At 37.2% G+C, this 26,258-nt stretch overlaps 2 protein-coding genes across 7 annotated transcripts in view; both read left to right on the top strand.

Moving 5' to 3' along the window:
* The first annotated feature begins 715 nt into the window (after nucleotides 1-715).
* LOC18448514 (Ubiquitin-like superfamily protein) lies at nucleotides 716-5,707 on the top strand. 6 transcript variants are annotated; one of them, XM_088869452.1, is made up of 10 exons: nucleotides 716-943; nucleotides 2,130-2,229; nucleotides 2,376-2,428; nucleotides 2,507-2,582; nucleotides 3,294-3,359; nucleotides 3,476-3,543; nucleotides 3,865-4,068; nucleotides 4,176-4,719; nucleotides 4,945-5,217; nucleotides 5,312-5,707. In XM_088869452.1, the coding sequence occupies exons 2-10, from the start codon at nucleotides 2,130-2,132 to the stop codon at nucleotides 5,542-5,544; spliced, it is 1,617 nt and encodes a 538-aa protein (XP_088725578.1). In that variant the 5' UTR covers nucleotides 716-943; the 3' UTR covers nucleotides 5,545-5,707. The 6 variants fall into 6 exon arrangements, with proteins under 6 accessions (XP_088725578.1, XP_020531989.2, XP_088725579.1 ...); XM_020676330.2 differs by having other exon boundaries at nucleotides 2,501-2,582; XM_088869453.1 differs by having other exon boundaries at nucleotides 938-1,049.
* Nucleotides 5,708-6,991: 1,284 nt separating this feature from the next.
* LOC18448515 (uncharacterized) overlaps nucleotides 6,992-26,258 on the top strand; it is a 34,024-nt gene continuing 14,757 nt past the window's right edge. Inside the window, exons 1-7 of the mRNA XM_006858576.4 lie at nucleotides 6,992-9,020; nucleotides 16,485-17,293; nucleotides 18,011-18,224; nucleotides 18,357-18,437; nucleotides 18,600-18,692; nucleotides 18,850-18,936; nucleotides 22,363-22,463. Coding sequence (XP_006858638.2) covers nucleotides 7,131-9,020; nucleotides 16,485-17,293; nucleotides 18,011-18,224; nucleotides 18,357-18,437; nucleotides 18,600-18,692; nucleotides 18,850-18,936; nucleotides 22,363-22,463 — 3,275 coding nt within the window. The 5' untranslated portion in view covers nucleotides 6,992-7,130. The remainder of the gene's footprint in view (nucleotides 9,021-16,484; nucleotides 17,294-18,010; nucleotides 18,225-18,356; nucleotides 18,438-18,599; nucleotides 18,693-18,849; nucleotides 18,937-22,362; nucleotides 22,464-26,258) is intronic.

Here is a 26,258-nt window from a genome sequence, read left to right as displayed (position 1 = left end):
GGGTTTTGAAGTTGGAAAACTTTCCAATTGATTGAGTTAAAAATGTATAGAAATAAAGAAAAAAGATTTCCAAGTCCTAATAGTGGCGCATCTTGTAACAAGTTAGTTGGATTATCTATTTTTTAAGATGTTCAATTATTTTTAGAAGTGCGTGTTGTACCCTATTTTTGAAATTTTAATTTCATAATTAAGGTTAAATATGGATTTTTCAAATCACTATAAGGTTTTTCAACACCGAAACTATATCTTCCAATAAAGTTTAGAGGTGTGCCTTACTTGTATTAAATATATAGTCAGCACCTTATAAAAACCTCACCCTATAAATAATATTCCCTTTTTTTTTTGTGGGTTGGGGCATTCTCGAACCCTTTAAATAAGGGTGCGGTTTGTATGGAGTGAAGGCTCTAAACAATCAAAGTAAAGCACACCTTCAAATAGTGTCGAGAAATGCAGATTCAATACTTGAAATATTTGTGATAGCATTAAAATATATTATCATATTTAGTTATAAAATTTAAAGCTTAAAAATAATACAAATTGAACAAATCTATGAAAACTTGAAAATCGATGGTCCAAAAATATATTATAAGATGCACTATTTCCAAAACTTGAAATCCAATTTTTTCTCACGTTCCATCCATCTTGATGTTGAGATGATTAATTTGAAGATATTTGGGCATCAAAACAACCTCGTCTAGTGAAATTTGAAATTTTTGAGGTTGGTTCTAATTTGATTGTTTAGAGCTTTGGCTCTGTGTAAACTTCTTCCTTAAAATAATATTCTCTTAGTTTTTGGTTGGGGCATTCTCAAATCAAACCATGAACAAAATGATAAGAAAATTCAAATCCAAATAAGGGTATACTTGCCATTTTAAAAGATAGTCTATAGTATATAGTACATCTCTGATTTGCAATAATAGTACACTGCATCGCCAATTCGTAGGTTTGTGTCTCTGAATTACGGATTTCGATTGTTTAATGAACCCTAACCTTAATAATTCTCCACAAGGAAGCTTTGCGAGCCCCCATCTACGAATCGCTGATTTTGTGTTCGTCCTCTGAATTTTGGTATTTATGTGAATTTTTCTGAAACCCCATATTTTTGTTTGATATTTTGTTCTTTTTCTTGTATACTTTATTTCTCTGGTAATTTTCCTTTTTATTTGGTTCTTCTTCCTTGTGCAGGTTTGATGCCTTGTTTTTGTTTCTATTAATTTTCTCCCTTCGTCATAACATTCATGTGTGTTTTTGTGCTATTACTGTTGTTTTGGTCTAGGCAATGTTATAAAATTGAAAATTGATATTTTTTTGGGGTTTAATTGGGGGTATCTTGAATCTGTTTTGTTTGCTCTATTTAGGGACACTTAAATTTTAGTTCTTATTATTGATTGGAATGAATTTAAGCATTTTATTGTGTTGGGTGAATTTTCTCATCAGCTTTAGAAGAAGATTGGGTTCCTATTTTTTTGAGAAAATAAAAAAAGACACCAAGTTCTATCGCACTTTCATATATTACTGGTTATCATTTTTTTCTGGGAAATATATCAAAATATATCTAAATGTTGAACTATTTAACAGTTCACCCTAGGTGTATTTTGATTAATTTCAAAACCATTTTAATGTTTCTTTTGGGGTGCTAATTAAAATTTGATCAAAAGAATGATAGGCTATTTGAAACTGGATAAAAAAGATATGGTTAAGGTGTTCATAGTTTCAAATTACCTATTTGAACTTCAAATAGGTGGAGTTTGATAAGTTTCTGTTTTTTTTTTGTTGTTTTGGTTATTCTGAAGTTGTAAAGTATATGTCTAGCTCTCCTTGGATCCATGGTTAGTTATCAGTGCTTCTGTTGTTTTTGTAATGTTTGTTTTGTACTGATATGCTCTGCCTTTTCTTTTTCTTTTGGTATGCGGTGCCTATTGGTAATTTCCTGATGGGGAATAGCACAAGCAAGCACTTTCTCATTATGAACATTGTTTGTTCTTCCTATTTGTCTTTCAATATCAAACTTTTTGAGACATTGGGAATTTGAAAGAAATCATAATTTTGCTTTCTCTGGGTTAGTGGGATAGTTTTATTTTGTCTTTAATCTCTGTTATATATTTTTCTTTTCACTTGTACGAAAGCAGATGGAAAGCTCAGCTTCCTTGTTAGCATTTAAAGGATCCGTTCCTGAAGCAATAAATGAAACAAGGAGCCAACAAAAGATTCTTTTGGTTTACATATCAGGTTAATCGTGTTAATATTTCTTGCCTCATTTATTTGTTATTAAAGTCGCTTTGATGAGCTAGGAAGCCGCACTGGCTGTCTTTAAGTTGCTGGTTAACTCTCTAACGAATAAGAGGTTGTTTTCTAAGTTAAGGCTTCAATTTCAGGTACAGATGAAGCTTCTTGGAGCCTTGAGCAGTCCACATGGATGGACCTGGATGTGAGTTTTATCATTGTTTTTGAGTAATTTAAGTATGTAAATGTCTCCTGGTTCCTCATTTATTTCATTCAGGTGAAGGCTTCAGTGTCAAAGCACTGCATTTTCTTGCATCTCAGAGAGGGAAGTCTTGATGAAAAGCAGTTTTCTGTTTGCTGTATCCTGTACATGGTTTTGTTCTATATGGTTCCCTACAAAGATATGCTGGTTATTGTATTTTTCAAGCTTGAAAACATCTTTACTATTGTTCCTTGTTCCCTGGCTTTGGTGATTTATGTTTTATTACAAATGTGGATAATGACTATGGGTTTGGAATTAGGCAAGCTGTTATCTAACCGAGAGAGAAAAAAGAATTGGGGAAGGATGTTAATTAATGAGCCATTATTTTATCTAATTACGCCTTAAATGGGGAATTTACAACTGGACAGAAATTACCATTATACATTATGCAATAAGTGTCGTGAGGGTGGTAATGAATGATTAACAAGTTTGTGAAATATTATCTTTAACCCTTCCCTTGAAGCAGGAGCATCGATGTCCAGCATATTTACCTTGTCTAGTATGCGAGATAACTGATCATTCTAAAGGGCCTTAATGAATTTTTCTATGAAGGGGTCCTCAGACTTCATGCATGGGATACTATGTCTTTACTAGCAGCATTTCCCACATCAAGTGACAATCAAGCTCAATATATTCGGACCTCTATGGAACACTGAATTGAAGACTATATATATAGCAGTCTGGTGTATCAGTGTTGCTTTTCCATTCTTTTATGTTCATATTATTGTAGTTTTAAGAATCAGACTTTATTGCTTAAAATTCAGTTGACGGGATAGAAGAATGTTATCCTTTATTCAAGCATCTGTAGATCCACAGAAATCTGTCCCGAACATTTCAGCAGTTGGGTATAATGGAATTTTGCTCTGGCAGCATGGTATGATTGTCTTCCTGAGAATGTAGGACCCTAAAATGTCTTTATTTGATGTAAATGTTAAAAGCCCTTTGACATGTGGTGCTTGTTTGGATATTATATTTGTGTGTTTTTGCCAGATGGTTATGCCAGTCCTGAAACATTAGTAGCTGGTATACAAAAGGCATGGGATGACTTCCATTTCCGAGTGAGTGCTATAGACGCTTTGGTTCTCATAGTAAATCACTTTTCTATTTAGGATGATATATATCTCAAGTTGTTTTGTTTTTTGAAATATAAATAGACTTTAAAGTAGTAATATGAGAACAGTGGTAGCGAGAAGTGCTGCTTCATTGTAACCTTTTCTCTTTCTTTCCTTTTTTCTTTTATTTCTTTCTTTCTCAGGCTGTGTGAGCCTGATAATGTACTCTCTTTGCATTTCCTCAATTAAATCTCAGTTAACTGTACCAAAATAAGTACTAATATGAGAAAACCACTTAACAGAATTAGTCCCTTGGATGAGTTTCAGGAAACAGCTGCAGCTATCATGACAGCTGCACTTCTATCAAATAATCCACAAAGTTCAAGTTCTGATGCATCGTCTGTGGGGCATGGAGAGTCTTCAATACCTGCTAAACCATCATCATCTCCAACAAATAAAGAGTCAGAGCGCAAACCATCAGATGCCTCACTGCTAGAACTGAAAAGCAATTATCGTGAGCCTACACCAAAAGTAAGCACATTCCCTGGCATTTGATTTGCAAATTCACTTTTCATTGGTGGTTAGATGAGAAAAATAATGAGTCGAGTATTACATTTTTGTTGTATGTCATTGCTCAGCTTGAAGAAAGTGAACTCAGCATTGGCACTGCTGCTGAAGGGACTCATTTCCCACAATCAGAGGGTGAAAGTGTTGAGCAAAAAAGTCCATCAAGTGAAGATACTAAAAGTTCTTTGATTCCCGAGACTGCTGATGTATCTTGCTCTACTGTTGATGTTAGGTCTTTTGATATTTATGGTGGTAGCCATGCACAACAGAAAAATGTTTCTTTGGATGATATGCATAGTACAAGTACTGAAGAAGTCGAGGGGTTTCCTGCTTTTGAATATGTGGTTCCACAAGAAAATACTCAGACAGTTGCCAATGCTCCTGAAATTGACCACTGCACTTTTGATGCTAAAGTTGATGACCGTTCATCTCTTACTAAATTGAGTGATGTGCATCTGCATATTCGTTTTCCAGATGGCAAGAGCATTAAAGAAAAGTTTGAAGAAACAGATACTCTTGGAATGGTTCGAGAGTACATAAATGATAACAGAACGAGTCAAATTGGACCATATTCTTTGGCAGTCCCTTACCCACGTAAAATATTTAGTGAATCAGGTATTTATCGTGAATATTTATTTTTTATTTGACTTGCTTCGGTTAAAAGTAGGAAAATTATGATTACTTCACTATTTGAACTTAAAAATTTTCTTCATTGCCGCTAGGCTCCACTCCCACTGCTAATATTTCAAAACAAAAAAAGCTCCGTTGCTGCTGCTAAACGTTTTGACATTAGTTCTGTCTATTTGAATTTTGAAATGGCTCTATTATCAACTGATTCAGAAATGAGCAAAACGCTTTTGGAGCTTGGGATGGGTAGCAGGGAGGCGTTAATCATCATTCCCCGCAACCCATCCGTTGAGCCCCGCAGAGGACAAACATCTTCACAAGCAAATGCAGCAGGCAATTCACAAGATCCTTCTCATGAAAGCAGTCCTGGTTTAATTTGGAGGATGTTATCCTACCTCAATCCATTCTCCTATGTTGGTGGTGGTGGTATCACCAACTCATCAGATCATCAACAACAGGCTTCCTTATCCAATGCATGGCAGTATCGTGAGTCTCACACACACTCTCTCGGTCATGTGTGTGCATGTGTGTGTGTGTTTTTTGAGACTTTACGAATTCTTAATGTCTGGCATGTAAACAGGGCCGAATGCAAATCTTCGGAGTTCCCTAGCAGGCTCAGAGAGATCGGATGCCATGTATAGGAGCCAAACCAGTGCAGGGGAAAGGGTTGTTAGCAGTGGCAAAGCAGCGACCAAGCGTTGGGGAGGCAACATCCACACCCTAAATCATGACGAAAATGATGATGCATCCCGTGACAGAAATACTTTCTGGAATGGGAATTCCACTCAGTTCGGTGGTGACAACAATAAATGAATTGAGAATTTGAGTTTCTTTTGCTGTTTCTTTTATTTTTGGGAGTCTGAAATTTTAGTTTAGTGAGAACATTGTGGGCTTTAATGTTTGCATACCCCAAGAGATAATGTATCAGTTAGACTTGGAATAATATTAATGCAGAGTAATATCCTTAATATAAAAACTGGAAACCTCAACTGCTTTCATCAATTTCTTTCTCTTTTTTGGAGACAACCGAAGCCAGATGGGAACAATCTGTGTTGCTGTACCATATTTTCCGTGGCCTGTAAGTACTGATTGTCAAAGAAATTTCTGGGGATTAGCAGCTAAGTGTAAGTCACCTAAGATGGAACCAAGAATGAATTTTTAAAGCTTTGTGGAGGATGAAAACACAAAATTAGACAGCATTATAATAACTATAAGTGGGTTGTGACCTTGACGGGTGATTCTTTAACGAAATACGCAAAAAGGTTTTTTCTTTCAATTTTTTTCCTTGTTCTGTTTCATCAGGTTACTGATCCCCGAACTCTAGGGGAATCAGTGAAAGGGTCAGGGTCATCCGCCACTACAATCCGTAGTTTAAATCATTACAAACGACAATTGTAGCTTCACACCTACAGCTTTTGTGGGTGGATAATTTTCTGTGAGCACATCGACGTGCTATAGATAAAGATACTTGAATTTTACATCTTATAAACATTGTTTTTTCTGTTCTCTTACAACGTGTGAAGTTATATCTTCCACCCTTAAAATGGTGTATAAATGTGACGTGTGTGAAAGAGTAATTACGGTCGGTATTTTCATGCTTGCATTATTCCGAGACACTGAGGCACGTTTAGCACACTTTTGCAGCACAAGGCCCATTTGTTTTCTGAACTTTGTTGAAACTTCAAATAGTTTTTAAAATTTTTAATGAATTTAGAGTTCCACAATGACCAAATAATTTTTATTTAGGATAAGGTTTCTATGGGCTCCGGCTTTATGAAATTAAAATAAAGCTTCACATCAAATCCTCATTTAGAGAGTATTTTCGACAATGGAAATCTCCACGATGTCTATAAAATCAATTTTTAACACCAATTAAGAAATTCGAAACTCAAAAAATGGTATAATCTTGTGGATCCATGAATACTTATTTTTAAAATAAAATAGATAGTTTAGATAATTTGTTATAATATGTACTAGTTTTAGAGCTTGAAATCTTTTTTTTTTAACAATCATAATGTTCAAGTCAAGATGATCAATGTAAAGATTTTCAAATGTTTGAATTGTAAGATTCCATAAGTTATTAGGTGAGCCAAAATGATCAATGTTACAGGTTTTGTAATGCTTGAATTGTAATATTGGATAAGTTACGAGGTGAGGCTGATTATTATTTAGGGCCTCAGCTTTATATAAATTTTTCCCATATCTAAAACCCTTTTTTCAAATCTTTACTTTAGACGTAAACGACCGGCTCCATTGGAGGCCGGCCCAGTCGTCCGACAGGCAGACCGATCTGGTGCGGTGATGGATTGATCGGCTCTTACTAGCAAAACACTCTAGTGGGTCATCTGAAATGTTGATTTCCCCGCGAGTTTTGACTGGAATATCTTTCCGGCGATGTCATGCTTCCATGCCTGGAGCAAATTAGGCAGCTCCACGCCCTGTTTCTGACGTCTGGTGGCGGGAAATTCCCGTCCCAACTTCTCCTGCGAGACGTGGTCCTTCTCTGCAACACCATCATCAGAGCCTACACTAACGGTGACAACCCACAAAACGCCATCTTGTTCTTCAACCACATGCTGTCAAGGCGCCTTAAACCCAACAATTTGACCTTTCCATTTCTATTCAAAACATGTTCCAAATTGTGTCTTCTCAAAGTCGGGGTCCAAATCCATGGCTTTGTTTCAAAAACTGGGCACCAAGCTGATATTTTTGTCCACAATTCTCTATTGAACATGTACTCTGTTAACGGTGATCTGGGTAGTTCTCGGACATTGTTCGATCTTTCTTATAACAGAGATACAGTCTCTTGGAACACCATGATCATGGGTTATGCGCACGGTGATAAACCTGAGGAAGCGTTTCAATTGTTTGGGAAAATGGTTAGCGATGATTATGGGGGCTCTCCTAATCAGATAACTATGGTGGCTTTACTATGTGCTTGTTCTAAACTTAAGAGAATGGATCTTGGCAAATGGGTCCATGATTACATTAATATTTGTAAATTTAATATTAATTTAATCCTTAGGACTGCGATTGTTGATATGTATGCAAAATGCGGGTGTCTTAACACTGCTCGTCGAATATTCGACGAAATTCCTGACAAAAATGTGGTCTCTTGGAATGTGATGATTTCTGGTTATGTCCGTGGTGGGTACCCATCTGAGGCAATGGCTTCTTTTGCTGAAATGCAGGCCTCTGGTGTGAGACCAAATGGGACCACAATGTTGATTCTTTTCTCGGTGTGTGCCCAATTGCGTGATCTCAATTTGGCCCAGAGAGCTTTTGATTATGTTCACAAGAATATGATTAAATTTAGCTTGAATTTGCAAAATGCATCAATAGATATGTATGCAAAATGTGGAGATATCGAAGCAGCAAGAGTTGTTTTCAATGAGATGCCTGAAAAAGATCGAATTTCTTGGACCTCCATGATCACGGGCTACGTGAAATTCAGCCAGTTTGATGAAGCTCTGTCGCTTTTCCGAGAGATGCAAGTGGCTAATGTCAAACCGGACGAAGTGACCCTAGTTAGCCTTCTTTCCCTTTCAGCTGAAATGGGTGCTATGGAATTAGGCAGATGGATTCATGTTTTCATGGATAGAAACAGTGTCAAACCAGGAGTTTGCCTCAACACTGCTCTCATTAGCATGTATTCAAAGTGTGGTGTTGTGGAACAAGCAATCGAGGTTTTTAACAAGATGCCTGTAAAGAATTCTCACTCATGGACTGCTATTATATCTGGCCTCGCCATAAACGGGCGGGCCGAGCAGGCTCTCTCCCTCTTTGAGGACATGCGGAGAGAGGGAGTGAAGCCTGATGAAATCACCTTTGTTGCGATTTTAACTGCTTGTACACATGCAGGGTTGGTCAATGAAGGGCACCGGTACTTTCGTTCAATGACCAAAAGCTATGGAATTGAGCCCAAAGTTGAACATTATGCATGCATGGTTGATCTTCTCGGACGAGCTGGTCTTTTAAGGGAGGCAAGAGATATTATAGAGGTAATGCCTATGGAACCGAGTGCCTCTGTGTTGGGGTCCCTTTTGAGTTCTTGTCGGATTCTTGGGAATGTTGAGATGGGTGAGGAACTTATTAACAAGTACTTCGGTGATAGCAGTGAGGCTTATGTAAATCTATCAAATTTGTATGCCGAAGCTGAGAGGTGGGGGGATGTTGAGAGGGTTAGAGAAGTTATGAAAGGGCTAGGGAGAAGAGAGAGGATGGCAGGGGGTAGCTTGCTTGAGGTGAATGGTGGTGTCCATGAGTTTCTCTGTGGGAAAATTCAACCATGAATTTTCCTATGAGAGTAATTGTATAATAGATGTTCTATGACAATTTGAGAGTTGGAACCCTAAGCATGTTCTTTCCTACGCTCACTTATCTTTATATTCTCCCTAATATGAGTTTGATTCAGATGTATTTCTTTTCTTTCATCCCATGTTGCTCTTCTACCATGGCTTCTATAATTTAGAAATGCATGTGCGCCAGCTATGCTGGGCAAAATTTCATATCTGAGCTTCACGAAATGGAAGAGTATCCACATCAAGGGATTGAACACCAAACAACTATGCTAGAGTTGGACAGCACTGTTTAAAAGTTGGGCTAGGGCTCTGACTAGCTGGGGGCTGAGCTTGAATCTCTCCAATCCGACTCAGGCAAGGCTGACCTGGACTGGGGGATACTAGTGCAATTGCGGGTTTTTTCGACCTAGTATCCCCTAGTTCTCGATCCATTCTAACTCTGGCAAGCCCCAAGTCGCCCTAGTCGGACCAGCATTTTTTTGAACAGTAAATAACAATAAGGAAAAAAGAAACTCTACAAATAAAATCCAGGACCACTGTATGATCTGAATGCCTTGTAACATATGGAGTCCTATTGATGGAATAACAGTTACAGCCTCCCCAACAATTAAAAAAGAAGAACACAGTTATTGCCTCCTTTCTGAGAAATTTGCTCATCTCTCTATTTGTTATGTACATCTACAGCTGTATTATACTGCTAATCTTTATGATCCAGTGCCATTGACATGTTCTCAATCCTGTAATTTCTAACCACTCTGGAGTGTGTGTCAATTTTCTCTTCAAATCCTCATTCTAATTCTCGGGCCATTGACAAAAAACAGATGTGCACATTCGCGTCGATGATTTAGTAAAAGTTGGGCTGCATAAGTGCACTGGTCAATTTTGGGAGAATCAGCAGCCATGTGAATATATTCTCTCAAGGCAACTTTGAAACATGGATGTCAACCACCAAAGGTGTGTTCTTCTTATCCGTGGTTTGTACTAACATACTGCTGCTAAGCACTACTACCACAAGGGATATGCTCCACTTTAGTTGGTTTGTACGAACATACTGCTGCTAAGCACTACGACCACAAGGGATATGCTCCACTTTAGTTTAAGCGCTACGACCACAAGGGATCTGCTCCACTTTAGTTTAAGGAATAACAGAAAGCGTTCTTGGCATTGAGGGGGCTCCACTTTAGTTTAAGCGCTAAGCACTACGACCACAAGGGATATGCTCCACTTTAGTTTAAGCGCTACGACCACAAGGGATCTGCTCCACTTTAGTTTAAGGAATAAGAGAAAGCTTTCTTGGCATTGAGGGGGCTCCACTTTAGTTTAAGGAATAACAGAAAGCTGTCTTGGCATCGAGGGGGCTCCACTTTAGTTTAAGGAATAACAGAAAGCTTTCTTGGCATCCTCTTTATAACATGCAATTGCAGAATTTGCATGAATAAACTATTCGAGATACATCCATCTCAGTTTTTTCTTTTAAGCAAAGAAACCCTGTGATGGAGGCATCCTTTTTATAACATGCAATTGCAGAATTTGCATGAATAAACTATTCGAGATAAATCCATCTCAGTTTTTCTTTTGAGCAAAGAAACCCTGTGATGGTATCTAAGGGAGATGAATAAACTATTCGAGAAAAGAACCCCTGTGATGGATGTTAGAGCTGCAGCACAGCAAGGCTACATCTTTGAAAAGTGACTGCATGTGTGTGTGCACGGCCTCGCACATGCATGCCCTCGCACATGCACGTGCACATGCACATATGCACAATCTCTTTCTCCACATATCCACAATCTCTCTCACCTTTGCACTGAGAGTATAGTGCATGAGAATGCTTGCTCTAAGATACAACTCAATAACTTCTTCCCTTTTCAATGCGGGACTCAAACCTGCATCTTTCTCCCTTTATAAATCAGTTTAGAAAAGAACCACAAAACCATATTGTTTTAAAATACACACAAATATTTTATAAAACAAAAATACTAACACTACCTATGAACTTTCCTTCTTTTGTAAAGAGCTGCCAACCAGGACAGGCGGGCTGGGAACATCCTAAGCATGGAAGCTCAGATTTTGGGTCAGGTTGACTCTAGATTGGATTAAGTTGGTGGGCAATCTAGGTCCCTCTCCTGGTTTTATTTGTTTATTATTTTTAACTGTTAGTATTTTTGGTTTAATTATTTGTGTGTATTTCAAAATAACATAATGCTTTGTTTAGTTTCCTAAGATTTATTTTGTAGAGTGGGAAATGTGTGGATTTTCAGCCCCACATTTGAAGAAGATAGTGTAGATTGAGTGGTATTTAAGTGAGGGCATTCCCATAGTTTATACTCTTAGTACAGAGGTGAGAGCTAAGTGTGCGACATGCACGGCATGCGTACGGGTCGGGCTTGATGCTCGATATTTGAGTAATCACTGGCCGTTGAAGAGATGCGGTCACTAAAGAGAGAAGCCATCATTAGCCTTTGAAGAGACCCCTCGAGATTACGGGCAGTGTGTGTGTAAGTATGTAACAACACTCCCCGTTGAAGTGGTATGTGAAGATTAATGGCAGTGTATGTGAACTTGTGTCTCCTCTCGGAATTCGGTGATTCGCATAGCCGAATCCAAATTGTTGCGATAGAGGCTCCAACATTGGAGACATTAATTATGTACTTCCACCAATTTAGGGGAAGATTTCATATTTTTTTAATTTAATATAAGGGACAATTTGGTACATGAAAATCTATTACGTGACCAAAAACATCTATTATGTGACAATAGATTACAAGGAAATATGAGATTTACACTGTTTGGGTATACTTTAATTAAATGAGATTTCTCCAAAAATCATAAAATCAGCTATGAGGGGTGAAAAATCTATTACAAGGTTGACTGGTAATATTTGGAAATCTTTCGCGTGTGTCTCTCTACCCTATCCCCACTTAAAAAAATATTTCCTTCTCTCAAATATCGCTGTACAGGTAAATATAAAGTGAAAGTTAGAGATATGAAAAGGGAAATCTAAATTGATTTGAACAAGTGTATGAAGACAATTTTCTACTGCAATTATAATAAAAAATTTCTACATCCCTCTCTTCCCAATTTGGTTGTAGCCCTCATCAGACTCTCATATAAAAGCAAAAAATTTAAAAATTGGTAGGCGAAAGTAGAGGGAAATCTAAATTGATTTGAATAGAACTTGATGAGGGACAATTTTCTACTGAAATTATAATAAAAGAAAATTTACATCCCTCTATCCCCAATTTGGGTTGTAGCCTGTCACACCCCAAGAATTTACAATACAAATATTCCTGAGATGTGACAGTCAAAACATATATACATCTCTTGATAGGATAAATTTACAGTGGCGATATCTTATAAAGTAACAAAAGAAAGCTTAGGCACAACTACAATATCTTCCAAAGTTGATCCTGACAAGCAGTCAAATGAAACTGCAGTTATCCTGAAAAATGTTTACCATAGTTTGATGAGTTTGGCTACTCAGTAAGTGATCATCATAATCCTAAAAATAATCATCGATGAAAGATATAAACAAACTTTCAAAATGGAGGTCAATTAAAAATAATGCAAGCACAAGCATTTATAGATAACAATTTCACTTTCAGAAATGCACAATTAAACATAATCCAAATGATTGAAATGCATATAACATTTTTAACGGCAGTGCATAATTCAAAAGATTCCACAAAATTACCCTACTAGCGTCCCAAGTAGGTCACCTATATACCCCATCAGCGTCCCGATGGGTCCACTTAATCCCTATTGACGTCCCAAATAGGTCCATTTAATCCCTGCAGGTCCACTTATACCTCACCGGTGTACCGGATGAGTCCACTTAATCCATACCGGCGTCCCGGATAGGTCCACTTAGACCTCACCGATGAACCAGATGAGTCCACTTGCATACTTAAAGTATTTTTAAATCTCTTTAAACATTCGAAAACAGCAATATCATGTACTCAACATATCACTGAAATCATTAATATGAATTTCACTAAAACTATTAATAACAGTCACTTTCAACAACATTTCAAAAATAACCAATCAAATATTTTGGGCTCAAATTTAGAAATGTAGCAGTTCATAAAGACATTCTAGCATAATTGCCAATTTAATATGTATAGAAAAACTCTTATAGAAATTCAAGAATACAGAATTATCACAATTTATGGGATATCAATTCACAAATAAACATTTCACAACAATGCTATAATCAATTGCAAAAATATCAATTTTTAAATAATAAGACAGTCATTTGTACATGAATTTTACATTGTCTAAATATTCAAAAACAGTAGAAAAAAATCTCACAATTTTACTAACATCAGAAATATCACATTTATTTCTAATAATTTTATTTCTAAAATTTTCTAACAATAAACAAGAAAAATAAATAAATAAATTTATTTTTAAGAATTTACAGCATTTAAAATTTGTAATATTATAATTTTATTAAAAAGATTATTTTTCAAAATAATGAGGCCACTTGCGCATAAAATTTATCGCGCTTAAAATTCATGATAATATGTAAAAATAATTATTTCATTTTATTTTTAAAAATAACGGATTATTTTTCAAGATACTGATGTCACTTACCTAAAATATTTTGAGCTGGAGCTTCTGATAAAAATTCAACTAGAGAGAGACTTCAAAATTTTCTAAAGTGGGAGTCCTCGCCTCTCGTATCTAAACTCTTACGACACCTTATAATAATATTTTATTAAGTTACACCTCATACACGAGGTGTAACGATTATATTAAGATTATATTAAACGTAAACGCTTTAAGTCCCGAGACGTGTTAAAGGGAAAGTAAAAGGTTAACAAAAGTGGTGATGGTTCCTAAGGACCATCATATTTATATAGACCATTACTTATAAAAGTTTATTTTCTTTCTTTTTTTATTTTTTTTATTTTTGAAATTTTAGGATTATTACATAACCCCATCAGCTCTTGTATAAAAACAAAAATAATAATTGGTAATCGATGAGACAAATAATAAAAATAATAATTGGTAATCGATGAGACTTGATAATAGATTAGTAAAAGCTTAATTAAATAATATACTTCTTTAATCTCCTCCAATGCTTCAAAATTTTGTACTGCAATTACCAAACCTTCTGGTTTACTAATCAAACTTTTTCCCTTTTTTTAACTTGTACCATAAAGATTTTGATTTTGATATTATAATTTTATTGCTTATTTGAAATTATATATAAAGAAACATTTCAAATACTTCTATAATAAATAAATAAAAATAAGGCTTATCACAAAAAAATCATGTTATTCCAACCATATTATTTCAATGACTTATCATGTTGAAATCAAAGTCTAATCATGTTAGCCAAATATAGCCATATTTTTCATATTTGGATGGTAATGCATTTCTCATATTTCTTCCGTACATAACCAAACAGTAGCAATGTATTACCCAAGTTGCATCTACATACTACCCAAACAGTGACAATCCATTTGCAGCTAATGTGATACGCAGTAATGTATTACACCCGTAATATATTTCACAGACAATATATTTCCAAGTATCCAAACGGCCCCTAAATAAATTAAATGCTTCGAACGATTCGGGGGAAGACTTCGGATTTTTTTTTAATTTAATATAAATAAATTAGATATTTATACATAAATGATATAAAAAAAATAAAAAATTCAAAAAATAAAAAATACTTCTATATAGATATTTATATACTTAAGCTGAAGTAGGAGCGGCAACATAACCGACGGGTATACCTGACCTCGGGTCTGGGTATCGGTCCAAAATTTGGACCCGAATACCATTCGGGTCTAGGTCCGGGTCCAACTGAACCTAGACCCGGACCCGAACCTGGATCTGTAGGCATAGGATATATGATGGCAATCATGTGTCGTTAAGCTTGCACTAGGTGTTCATTTTGTCACAATATTGGCAATATTTACAGTATTATTGAAAAAAAAAAAGACAAAAAAAAAAAAAATGCTTATAGCCATGTCTGGATATGAATCCAAAATTTGGACTCAAAAACTATTTCGGTCCAGTTCTGGATCCGGATCTAATCGAACCCAACTGTATCCGTACCATAGTTAGCAAGTCGGGGACTATCAATATATCACCTCATCATAAAATTAGAAATAAATCGTTTTTATTTTTAAAAGTCAGATAAAAAATTCAATTAAAATACATGGATCGGCAAAAATATTTCATGTAAAGATATCGTCAATTCATCGTACTAGGCCAAAAAACATTCGGAGTCAAAAAATCGGATAAATGTATGTTTAATTTGTACGATAGTTTTCTAGCATGGTAGCTTAATAATAATAATCCCAATAACATAAAATAGCATGGTAGCTTAACAATAATCCCAATAATGTTTTCTACTTATGTGTAGAAAGACACTATAATCCTTAGAGCATATAGTTTTTTTGTCCTCGTTTTTAGGAAATGAGCAATATTAAAAGTTCATGCCCTCTCATACAATGTATTGAAAAAGCTTAAAACGGAGCTCGGGCAGGGCATGGGACTTCGTTGCTATGTATTTAGAGAGAGAAAGAAACCCTGACCGGGCAAAAATTGGAATCATTGTTTTTATAAAGAGAGAAACTTAACGGTTCGGGCAAGATTTAAAAAGGTAAGAAAAGTTGGTGGAGCTAATTTTAGAGAGAGAAAGAAACCCTAACCAAGCACGCCCAGGTATAGAGATTTGGGTACTCATTTTTAGGGCTCGAACAAGATTTGGAAAAGCAAAAAGAGATTATAGAACTAATTTTAGAGAGAGAGAAAAAGAAACCCTAACCATATTCTAGTCATTGAGATTTGGGTAATCATTTTTTGGGCTTGGGAAGATTTGGAAAGGTAAGAAGAGATGTAGAGTTGATTTTAGATAGAGTAAAAGAAGAGGTGATTTTTTTTTCATATGTAATATGTAATTTTTCTTCTAAGACACGTATTTTTTTTTTTTTTAGAAAGCATGAAAATAGAAATACATAAAATAAGGAAAAAAAGTATCTTTCAAAAAAAAAAAAATTACAGGATACGTTTTTTTCATCCGTATAATTCGTTTTTTCATAAAGTTGCGTTTTTAAGTTTTTTCTTAAAAAAATGCGATTTTTTTCCGAGCTTTTCAAAAGGATGCCGTTTGAAACGTTTTTCATAAAAGCTCCGATTGTTTTTTAAAAAATCGGCTTTTAAACGGGGATTTGCCGACTATGATCCGAACCGGTTGCCATCCCTAAGCCGAAGAGGTCATAGCTCGGCCCGAAGCAGACCCCGGATCTCACCCAAGGCGCGACGGAAATTGGTGGGATTCCTTACTTCCCACAGCCGACACACAGGACCGCTCTGTGGCAATCGCGATAGGCAAGCAGGTCAGCTCAGATGTTTTATCTCTTTACTAAAACTGGCGGTGGCGGTGGCGGTGGCGGTGGCGGTGGCGGTGGCGGTGGCGGCGGTGGGCGTGTCTAGAGGCGGAGTAGGATTTCTTTGTTCCTGATAAGAGAGTGCGGATCTCTGCAGAGGAGAGGAGTTCCTTTTGATTCCCTTATTTATACAGCCATGGCCTCCCTCCAACTGTGTTATGCCCCTCCTTATTCTTCTGCTCACTACAACAATAACAATGCCAGTGGTTTCCCCCAAGCGTGTTACCGCCCAACCTTTCCAATCCCTAATTTCACCAGAAAAGCCCTTCTTTCCGGTTTTGTCTGGAGAGAACCAGAGTCTCATTTGCCAGTTAGGAAACACTCTTCCTGCCGCTGCCACGCTCTTGGTGGCGGGGGTCAGCAGCGCCCGGAGTACCTTCCGAACCGGATAGACGACCTGCAGTATGTCCGCATATTCGACACGACGCTGCGGGATGGGGAACAGAGCCCGGGGGCATCGATGACGAGCAAGGAGAAACTTGATGTGGCCCGCCAGCTAGCACGCCTAGGTGTTGATATCATCGAAGCCGGGTTCCCGATCGCCTCCCGGGAGGACCTTGAGGCCATCAAGATGATCGCGGCCGATGTCGGGAGCTTCATTGATGACTCGGGGTACGTGCCTGTCATCTGTGGGCTGGCGAGATGTAACAAGGCCGACATTGATGCCGCATGGGAGGCAGTACAGCGCGCGGTGAGGCCTAGGATCCATATCTTCATCGCCACGAGTGAGATTCACTTGGAGCACAAGCTCAAGAAGACAAGGGATGAGGTGCTGGAGATTGCTCGCAGCATGGTTGCCTACGCCAGAAGCCTTGGCTGCCCCGATGTTGAGTTCAGCCCGGAGGATGCTGGGAGGTGGGGACCTCTCTACTACTTCTACCATTCTCTTCCATTTCTTTGCCTTTCAAATTTCTTATTGTACATCAGTCATCACTATCACTGTGATTTGCTCTACTACTATTATTCTCTTTTTTCTTTTCACCTTTTTTTGCTTTTGAAATTTCCTATTTTACAGTATTAATCATTTTTACAGAGTTCATCATTAGAATTACTACTACTGTTACTACAACTTACAGTTTGGTTCCTACAGTTAGGATGGTCAATGTGGGTGGGAAGATGGCTTTATGGGTTATGGCTATTATCCTTTCCTTTTTCAGAGTTGGGACATCAACCCGCTGCACTAAGATTTTTTTGCAATTTTGAGGCTGTGATTCTGATTCCCTGATGCTTTTTTGATTATCTCTTTTGAAGCTGATAGATTGATTCTCCTTTCATTTTCTGGCTAGGAACTTACAGCTGTTTATTTTGATACAAATGATCATTATGATAGTGTCATGCAAGTTAAAATGATTTTGTAGTTTGTCATTATACAAGTCATGAGATTGTCTTCGAAATTATAGAAAACAAGACTAAAGAAAATGCCTTTCGGACCTTTCAAACAAGTTGTCTCTGAAATGGCTGAAATGACTAACTGATGCTTACGTAGTTCCTCCATAGGATTATGGAATATTGATGGTTAAATGAAAAGAATGGAGAGCAATTTTGACAAACGGGTTAGTTGGTTTTTGACAGATCTGATAGGGAATTTCTTTATCTAGTTCTCGGAGAGGCTATAAAGGCCGGTGCAACGACACTCAACATACCTGATACAGTCGGATACACATTGCCCAGTGAATATGGGAAGTTGATTTCTGACATCAGAGCCAACACCCCAGGCATCGAGAATGTGATTATTTCAACCCATTGCCAAAATGACCTTGGTCTCGCGTCATCAAACACATTGGCGGTAAGTCATTTCTCTCTGCTTGTGACAAGGCTCAATGTTGTCAGCTGCTCAGGCAGATTTTTTTCTTCTTTTTTCTTGTTAAATTTGATTGTAGAAATTTGTAAACTCATACCTGGCGTTAATCTCTCACAGGGGGCTTATGCAGGAGCACGGCAGTTGGAGGTCACTGTAAATGGAATTGGTGAAAGGGCAGGGAATGCTTCTTTGGAGGAGGTGTGATGACCTTGTATTGCAATTGAATCCCTATGCTCTTGCTGGCTCTTCAAATTTTGTTATCCTGATTCAATAGTTGAATCTTCATGGCTCCATGTTATCACTAGCATAGTTCAAATTTTATTGTTCTTGTTCAACAGAGGTGTTGCATGTTTAATGTAGGTGGTCATGGCCTTACATTTGCGGGGAAAGGAGCTGCTGGGGGGACTGTATACTGGAATTAACACCAAGCAAATTGCAATGGCGAGCAAGATGGTAAATATCAAATTAGAAGAGATGAAGGGAGTAGGGAACTCACTTCTCACGTTCATCGACAGAGCTTTCTATTTTTTGTTTTTTTTCTACCTTTTGGATGATTGTTTGTTTCTTCACGGATGATTACTTTTTCATTGTTGGCTGCCTACTTGTGCAGGTAACAGAATATACTGGGATGCCTGTACAGCCACATAAGGCTATTGTTGGAGCCAATGCTTTTGCTCATGAAAGTGGTATCCATCAGGTGAGAAATCTCTCAATTTTTTTTTTCTATTTATCATACAGAATTACCGATGCACGTCATTGGATATGTCTGATCATATGGGTGTTATTTTCGTAGAGTTATGGGTAGATAGATAGATAGATAGGTAGATAGATAGTGATAGATAGATAGATGGATAGATAGCTGAATGGATGGAGGGATAGATAGATAGATAGATAGATGGATGTATGGATGAATAGATAGATGGACAAATAGATGGATGGACAAATAGATGGATCGATGGATAGGTAGGTAAATAGATAAATAGATGGATGCATGGATCGATGAATGGATATATAGATAGATAGAGACAGACAGATAGACAGACATACGGAGAAATAGACAGATAGGCAGATAGACAGATAGAAGGAGAAATAGATAGATAGTTAGCTAGACAGATAGATAGACATACAACCCCACAGATAGATTGACATACATATAGACCAATAGATAGATGGATAGGTAAAACATACTGATAGATAGATGGATTGATAGGTAAAACATACTGATAGATAGATAGATAGACAGATAGATAAATAGATAGACATATAGATAAATAGATAGACATATAGATAGATAGACAGACATCAACAAATAGACATATAGACAGACATCAACAAATAGACATATAGACAGATAAACAGATAGATGGATAGATAGATAGATAGATGGATAGATAGAATCGATAAATCGTGCATTGGTGGATGCAATTCCACATGAAAAATGTTTCGTACGTTAGGGCATGCAATTTCACATAAGTGGCCCCTGACGCATCAAACACACATCTTAAAGATGGACATGGAAAATGGTAGTCCCATGAAAACTTAAAATAGACAGTGTTAAAAACATATCAAAGATTATTATTATTTTTTATTTTTGAAATTTATTTTCACTTGTACTCATGTTCACCATGGTGGAATTTCTCAACCCCGAAATTTATAATTTTGGAGGGAGGACTCATGTAAATAGATGAGTGGGGGACTCATCAAAACGTTATCCCCACACACACACACACACGCATATATATATATAACACTTAAAAACACCCATGTGCAAGTTTCTATAGTAAAGGCTCATCATAGTTCGAAATCCATTGGGCAGCCATGAATGTCCAATAGTGTTTGAGTTTGAGTTTTTGAAATTTAATATTCTTTTTACAAATTGGATTAACCTCAAATTTCAAGGGTGTGTGAGCTTCAGTGAGGCGCTCGTAAAAAAATATAAAGACGTTATTTGAAATAATACAAAGGAGTGAATGACCAAAAATACCCCTATGAATATTTTAAGGGTATATTGGTCATTTATTTTTTGATAGTTATATCTTTAATATTTTTGTTTAGTGAGTGATGGTTAGATGTACATGATTGCCCCAACTTTCAGGCGAATATAATTTGTAAAAAAGAAAAAGAAAATTCAAAGATTATCGGACAACCGTGATTGTCCAATGGACTTTGGACTGTGGTGAGCTACAAACGAAGTACTGTAGAAATTTGCTCATGGCCGTTTTAAGTGTTCTCCTATATATGTGTGCGTGTGCATGTGAGTGTGAGTGTGAGTGTGAGTGTGAGTGTGAGTGAGTGTGAGTGTGAGTGTGAGTGTGAGTGTGAGTGTGCGTGTGCGTGTCTTCTTTGTAGCAGTTTTTATGTGCTTGTTTTAATTTGCTTGGAATATTTCAAAGACAAATGTTGGATATGTCAGACTCTCATTTTGACACTTTCGTGGCACATTTTGCATTTTTGTGTTAGAGACACAGAAGACAACATCCTGGCCATCAACACACTTGTCCAAATTTTGAATTTTTAGTTCACACATGTGTTTCCCCAGCTTGGACATGTGCAAAAAAATTTACACTTGTGCGTCCAATATTTGGGCATTCGTGTCTAGAAGTTTGATGAGTTTGTCCAGGATTTGTTAATGTCTTCTTTTGATTCATATAGGCCCCATTTGGATGGACCATCAGTAAGTGTGTTTATTCCCGTCCCCATTTAAGAGTAAAAAACGGATCGGTTCTTCATTTGTTTCCAGATAACCCCATTTGCAAATGGAGTAGTTGGGCCCTTCAAACAGGGCCTTCCATATTAATTATAAAAGTTGACTGAGTGTACAAGTACCTGGACGTAAACCTGCTTATATGTCCAAATTGGAAGGATGTGTCATGTCCAACTTGGGATTTATTGAGGAGTGATGTTGGACATCATGTGTGACAGTGACATATCTTAGAGCATATGTTGCTTTAAAGTAGTAGAAAGATCGACTCTGTCCTTTCACTTTTATATATTTATTTGCGTTGACTAAATATTTTTCAACTGGTTATTCTACTAAACTTGCATCATTTATATTCTGTATTGTCTTGTTCTTGATATTGCATGAAGTTTGAGACATGATTAAAAAATACATACACAAAGACCTTATCAGAGTGTTATCTTTGAGTTATTTGATTCTTTTTTAAAAAAGACAGGGGCGGCAGCGGCAGCCGGGGCGGTCGGGGTCCCAACCGCTTGGGTGGCAGCCCACCATGTAAAAGCAAGGGGAGAGGGGGGTTAGGGGCCACCTAGAGCGATTAGTCAGCCGCCCTGGGCCACCATCCTGCACTAGGCCGAATAGTCCCAGTGCGTGGTGGTAAGGCCTCCCAACCGCCTGGGCGGTAGACTTTTTGAACATAGGAGGTGGATATCTTTAAGTTATTGGAATTAGGATCCTTGAAATTCCTTTGAATAGTTGGAAGGATCTGTACTATAGTGGCTTATCAGATTGGTAGGCTATATGTATGACTTGGCATTCTTTGCAGAAAGAATGATGTATATAAGGATATATGTCAATGTTCCAGCTTACCAGTCATTCCTTACTGGTGATGGTTTAGTTTGATATCTGGTCCTCGAAGATCCAGGTCACCCTGGTTTCTGGGGTATCGGTGTTGGAGAGTGTTGAAGAGGGATTGGGTGGGCCGGGGTTTTCTTGCAGTTTCCACATTCCTATAGTGGTGGTGCAGTTACAGTCTTGGAGAGTTGAGAAGAAACCCGAGGAGGGGCTTTAGAAGAAGGGTTTGTTTGTTTTTTTTGGCCTGGGGGGGGTGGGGGGTATAGGATTGGCTAACATTTTTATAGGCTCATTGTTATTATATGAAGTTGTATTTGGTATTTACTATCTCAAAGCATCTTTTTGATCATTTAGTCCATTGTTTTCTTTTAAATGCTAGTTTTGCTTCTTTTTATTAGGTCATTAGACTTGCATCAATATTGGATAAATATGCTCATGTGCTAATGATAAAAGCTCCATATGATCACTTGGGTGATCATAAGCGCCATCTTGACAAGCTTATATTGAGTGCATATCAGCATTCTTTTGTATTGATATTTGTACAAGCAGTATCCTTTATCAGCTACTTTTGTGACATTCCATACCTTTCAGGATGGAATGCTGAAATTTCAAGGCACATATGAAATTCTTTCTCCTAGTGATATTGGATTGAATCGCTCTACTGAGTCGGGTATTGTGCTTGGAAAGCTTAGGTATGCATTTTGACACGTGTTTGATGATGTGCTTATCCACCTGGCATTGTTCATTTCCTGTGGAGTACTTACTTGAGGTTATAGAAATTTTTGTGATGTAGTGTTTCTTTTTTCTTTTTGTAATGCCTAATGTTTTAGGTTTTATTCTGATAGGTTGGCCTTGATTGAGTGTGATATTTACCTTCCTAATACTTGCATGCAATAAATGTCTGGCTGATGATATCCAGGCAGTAACTTGTGTGTTTCAAAGGATACCAGTTTGTTTTCTGTTAGGTTGGTGCAAGGATGCCAGTTTCTTTCAAACTTTCTTTTATCCTGGTAAAGGTAATTAGGTTTTTGAGGCTCAACTACTTCACTAGCTGTGAGTATGGAACTACTACCCAAACAATTGCAGTCTCGACCAATCGAGCTGTCTGAGACTATCTTAGATTAAACCCAAAGGCTTGCGATGAGAGGCGAAATCCAATTTAACTAAGGAACAACTGCCAAGCTCTAAAGGCTCCTATCTGCCTTCTCTGATCTAAGGCTACTTAGGAGAAAAGGGGCTACCATCACTTGCCGTATTGACTATCAAACTAATCAAGGTATGCCATTGTCTATAAATCATGCGACCATGTTTTATCTAAAGCCTTAGATAAAAAAAAGCGAGATCACAAAATATTTACATGGCAAAGGAAAATTTTTCTTGTTGTAAATGTATGGTACATTTTCATGTTGTTGAGGTTCCAAATTGCTTTATTGGGCAACCAAATATTATAGAGATGAAAAGGGAACAAGCTGTGGCCGCAAATGAAATAAGTGCAATAAAGGTTTTATGAGTTCTGCCATCTTTCACTTGTTGCGATGTGGTCTGGAGCATCTAGACGTCCACTCAAAAGGAGCTTAAGGGATGTAAAAATCTAATCGGGATGCTATCAACAAGCAGTGGAGGGGAGATGGGCATTGTTCTTTGATTTTCTACTGCCCACACCTTTTAGTATGAGCTTTTAGTATGAGATGACTTTGTAGCATTGGCAGGTTCTCGTGTCGAAAACTATTTAAGACATTGATAGGAAAAATGCATATTGCTCATCATTGTCATAGAATGACTCATGTACTATTGATGGCAAGTGCTATTTACTTGTAAACTGCAATATATGTTAGGTACTATTAATTCATCATCATCATTATTATCCAAGCCTTATCCTAATTATTTGGTATCGTTGATATGAATCTTGTTCTTTCATTCTTCTCTATCAAGGGCCATAACCTCAGGCAGACCAAAAGTCACTATATTTTTCCTCACTGCTTCTATCCATGTCCTTTTGGGCCTTCCCTTTGCCCATTCGGAGCTTTCCATTTGAACCAAATTGCACCTCTTGAAGTCACACCTAAGTTCTCTTGTATGTATTCGTTTTGAATTTTATCCTTTCTTGTTTTGCCACTCATCCATCTCAACATCCACATCTCAGCTATGCTCATCCTATGGATGTGTTGTTTCTTGACCGCCCAACATTCCGTCTCATAAAGCAAGGCTGGTCCTACAAGCATCCTATAGAACTTCCACTTCAATCTCAATGATACGTAACGATCACATATAACTCCGGATGTACATCTCTACTTTTGCCCATCCAGCTGTAATTTTATGTGCGATATCTTCCTCAATCTCTCCATTCTCCTATATTATCGACCCTAGATATGAGTAGCAATCGCTTTTAGGTATTTCTTAACCATCAATCTTAACTACTTCCTCGTTTCTACTCCTATTATTACTAAACTTGCATTTCATTTATTGTCTTAATCCGGTTAATTTTGAAACTTTTAAATTGTAGAGCATCCCTCTAACGTTCCAACTTTGTGTTGATGCCGTCGCTAATCTCATTGATCAAAACTGTCATCCGTGAATAACATACATCATGTTATCTCATCTTGTAGCTACTTGGTTAACTCGTTCGTTACCAAAGCAAAGAGATATGGGCTTAGCGCTGACCCTGATGTAAGCCTATTATCACTGAGAATTTACTTGTCTTTCCACTGGTTGTCCGCATACTAGTTAGCACTCCCACATATATATCTCACTATGTCAGCATAGCCTCTGGTGACTCATTTCTTCTCCAACACCCACCAAATTAAATTTTTAGGTACCCTTTCAGATACTTTCTCTAAATCAATAAGGACCATGTGGAGGTCTTTTTCTTTTGCCCTGAACTTCTCAATTAGTTGCCTAAGTAGGAAAATGGCTTCAATAGTTGACCTCTCTGACATAAAATCGAATTGGTTTTGTTACATACGCGTTTCACGCTTTAGTCATTGTTCAACCACTCTCTCCCACAGCTTCATAGTGTGGCTCATAAGTTTATTCCTCGATAGTTCGTACAATTCTGCATGTCTCCTTTGTTCTTGTAAATAGGTACCATAATACTTTTTCTCTATTTGTCTAGTATTTTCTTTGTTCTCAATACCTTGTTGAACAACTTGCTAAGCCAACTGCCAGCATGTGTCAATCTCCCCCATGCACTTCCAAACCTCTCTATCAGGATACCATCTGGTCCTAAAGCCTTTCTTATCTCCATCTTTCTCAAAGCTTCTTTCACTTCAGATATCCTAATCTTACAAATGTAATTATGACCTTTGCCCTCATTTATGTCAAGGGTTCCTCCTAACGTTGTGTTTTCATAGTGTTTGTTATTAAACAATCTTTAAAAATAAATTCTTCACCGCTTGTTGACCTTGTCATCTTTCACCAGGATTCTTTGATCCTCACTCTTAGTGCATCTAATGTGATCTACATCCGAATATTTCTGCGCTCTCATTTTTGCTAGTTTGAAGACTTCTTTTTCACCTTTTCTTATCCGCACTTTATTGCATAGATTATTATATGCTTTAAGTTTAGCCTTATTTATTATTTTCTTAGCATTTTTCTTAGCATTTTTTATATTCTTCTAAGTTTTGATCATGTCTATTACATTTTTAAGCTTTATAATATGATCGTTTTTCGCTAATATCCTTCTGAACCCCCTCACTCCACCACCAGATTTCTTTGTCGAAATTTCTTTTTCCTCTAGTTTCTCCTAAAATTTCTTTTCCCTCTAGTTAGGTGCTATTAATTCCTTATGTTTGTTATTTGACATTTTACGTGATCAACCTATGTCAGGTTGCCAGTCATTCTTTATTTCTTTTGTGGCTTACCTATATTTATATGTTCTTTTTTCCCTTGTCATTGCATACTGGTTATGTTCTACTAGCACTCATCTTGAACCCTGGTTATCACTTATTTTTTCTTCCCTGACACCTCCACTCCAATTTGCCTTTCTCTCTCCCTGGTAAATCAAAATCTCCTCTCTTTATATCCAAATTCTTTTAATCTCCTCACTTTCTATACACCTTTCTTTCTATCCAAGTTGTTGTACTACAATTTTCTCATACTTCTCACCTTCTATTCCATCCAATCAATTTCTTTCTCTCTTGACATGTAACTTCTTTATTTTGTGGACTGTTTGGGCAATGTTTGACCAAGAATTATATGGTAGGTGACATTCCAAGTTGACTTGGGACTCGCCCATGTCAACTTGCCTGGGGACTCTAGCGAGTCCATTTTAAAACATAAGACTTGCCCGAGTCCAGTATTTTCACATTGTTTTTTATTTAAACAGGATCGGCTTACTTGGGGGCCCTAGTGAGTCCAGACCATAGTCTGTGTTTGAAATCACTGTATACAGTAATTATTATTTCTTAGGGAAATGTACAGGAAAATCTTATTCTATTGCCATAACTTGAAAACAGTTCCTCAAATTTTACATTCATTCCTCTCACCAT

Source organism: Amborella trichopoda, chromosome 6 (assembly GCF_054954075.1).
Source record: "Amborella trichopoda isolate Santa Cruz 75 chromosome 6, AtrichopodaSantaCruz75HAP2 v2.0, whole genome shotgun sequence".
Classification (NCBI taxonomy): Eukaryota; Viridiplantae; Streptophyta; class Magnoliopsida; order Amborellales; family Amborellaceae; genus Amborella; species Amborella trichopoda.
Note: the sequence above shows the minus strand (reverse complement) of the source record. Positions and strands in the feature narration are given on the sequence as shown.

Bases quoted from the DNA above. Each gene is read 5' to 3' on its own strand.
- LOC18448514 (XM_020676330.2), top strand. From the start codon at position 2,130: ATGGAAAGCTCAGCTTCCTTGTTAGCATTTAAAGGATCCGTTCCTGAA. The intron at 2,230-2,375 runs GTTAATCGTGTT...CTTCAATTTCAG, and splicing joins TCTTTTGGTTTACATATCAG to GTACAGATGAAGCTTCTTGG. The intron at 4,069-4,175 runs GTAAGCACATTC...GTCATTGCTCAG, and splicing joins ATCGTGAGCCTACACCAAAA to CTTGAAGAAAGTGAACTCAG.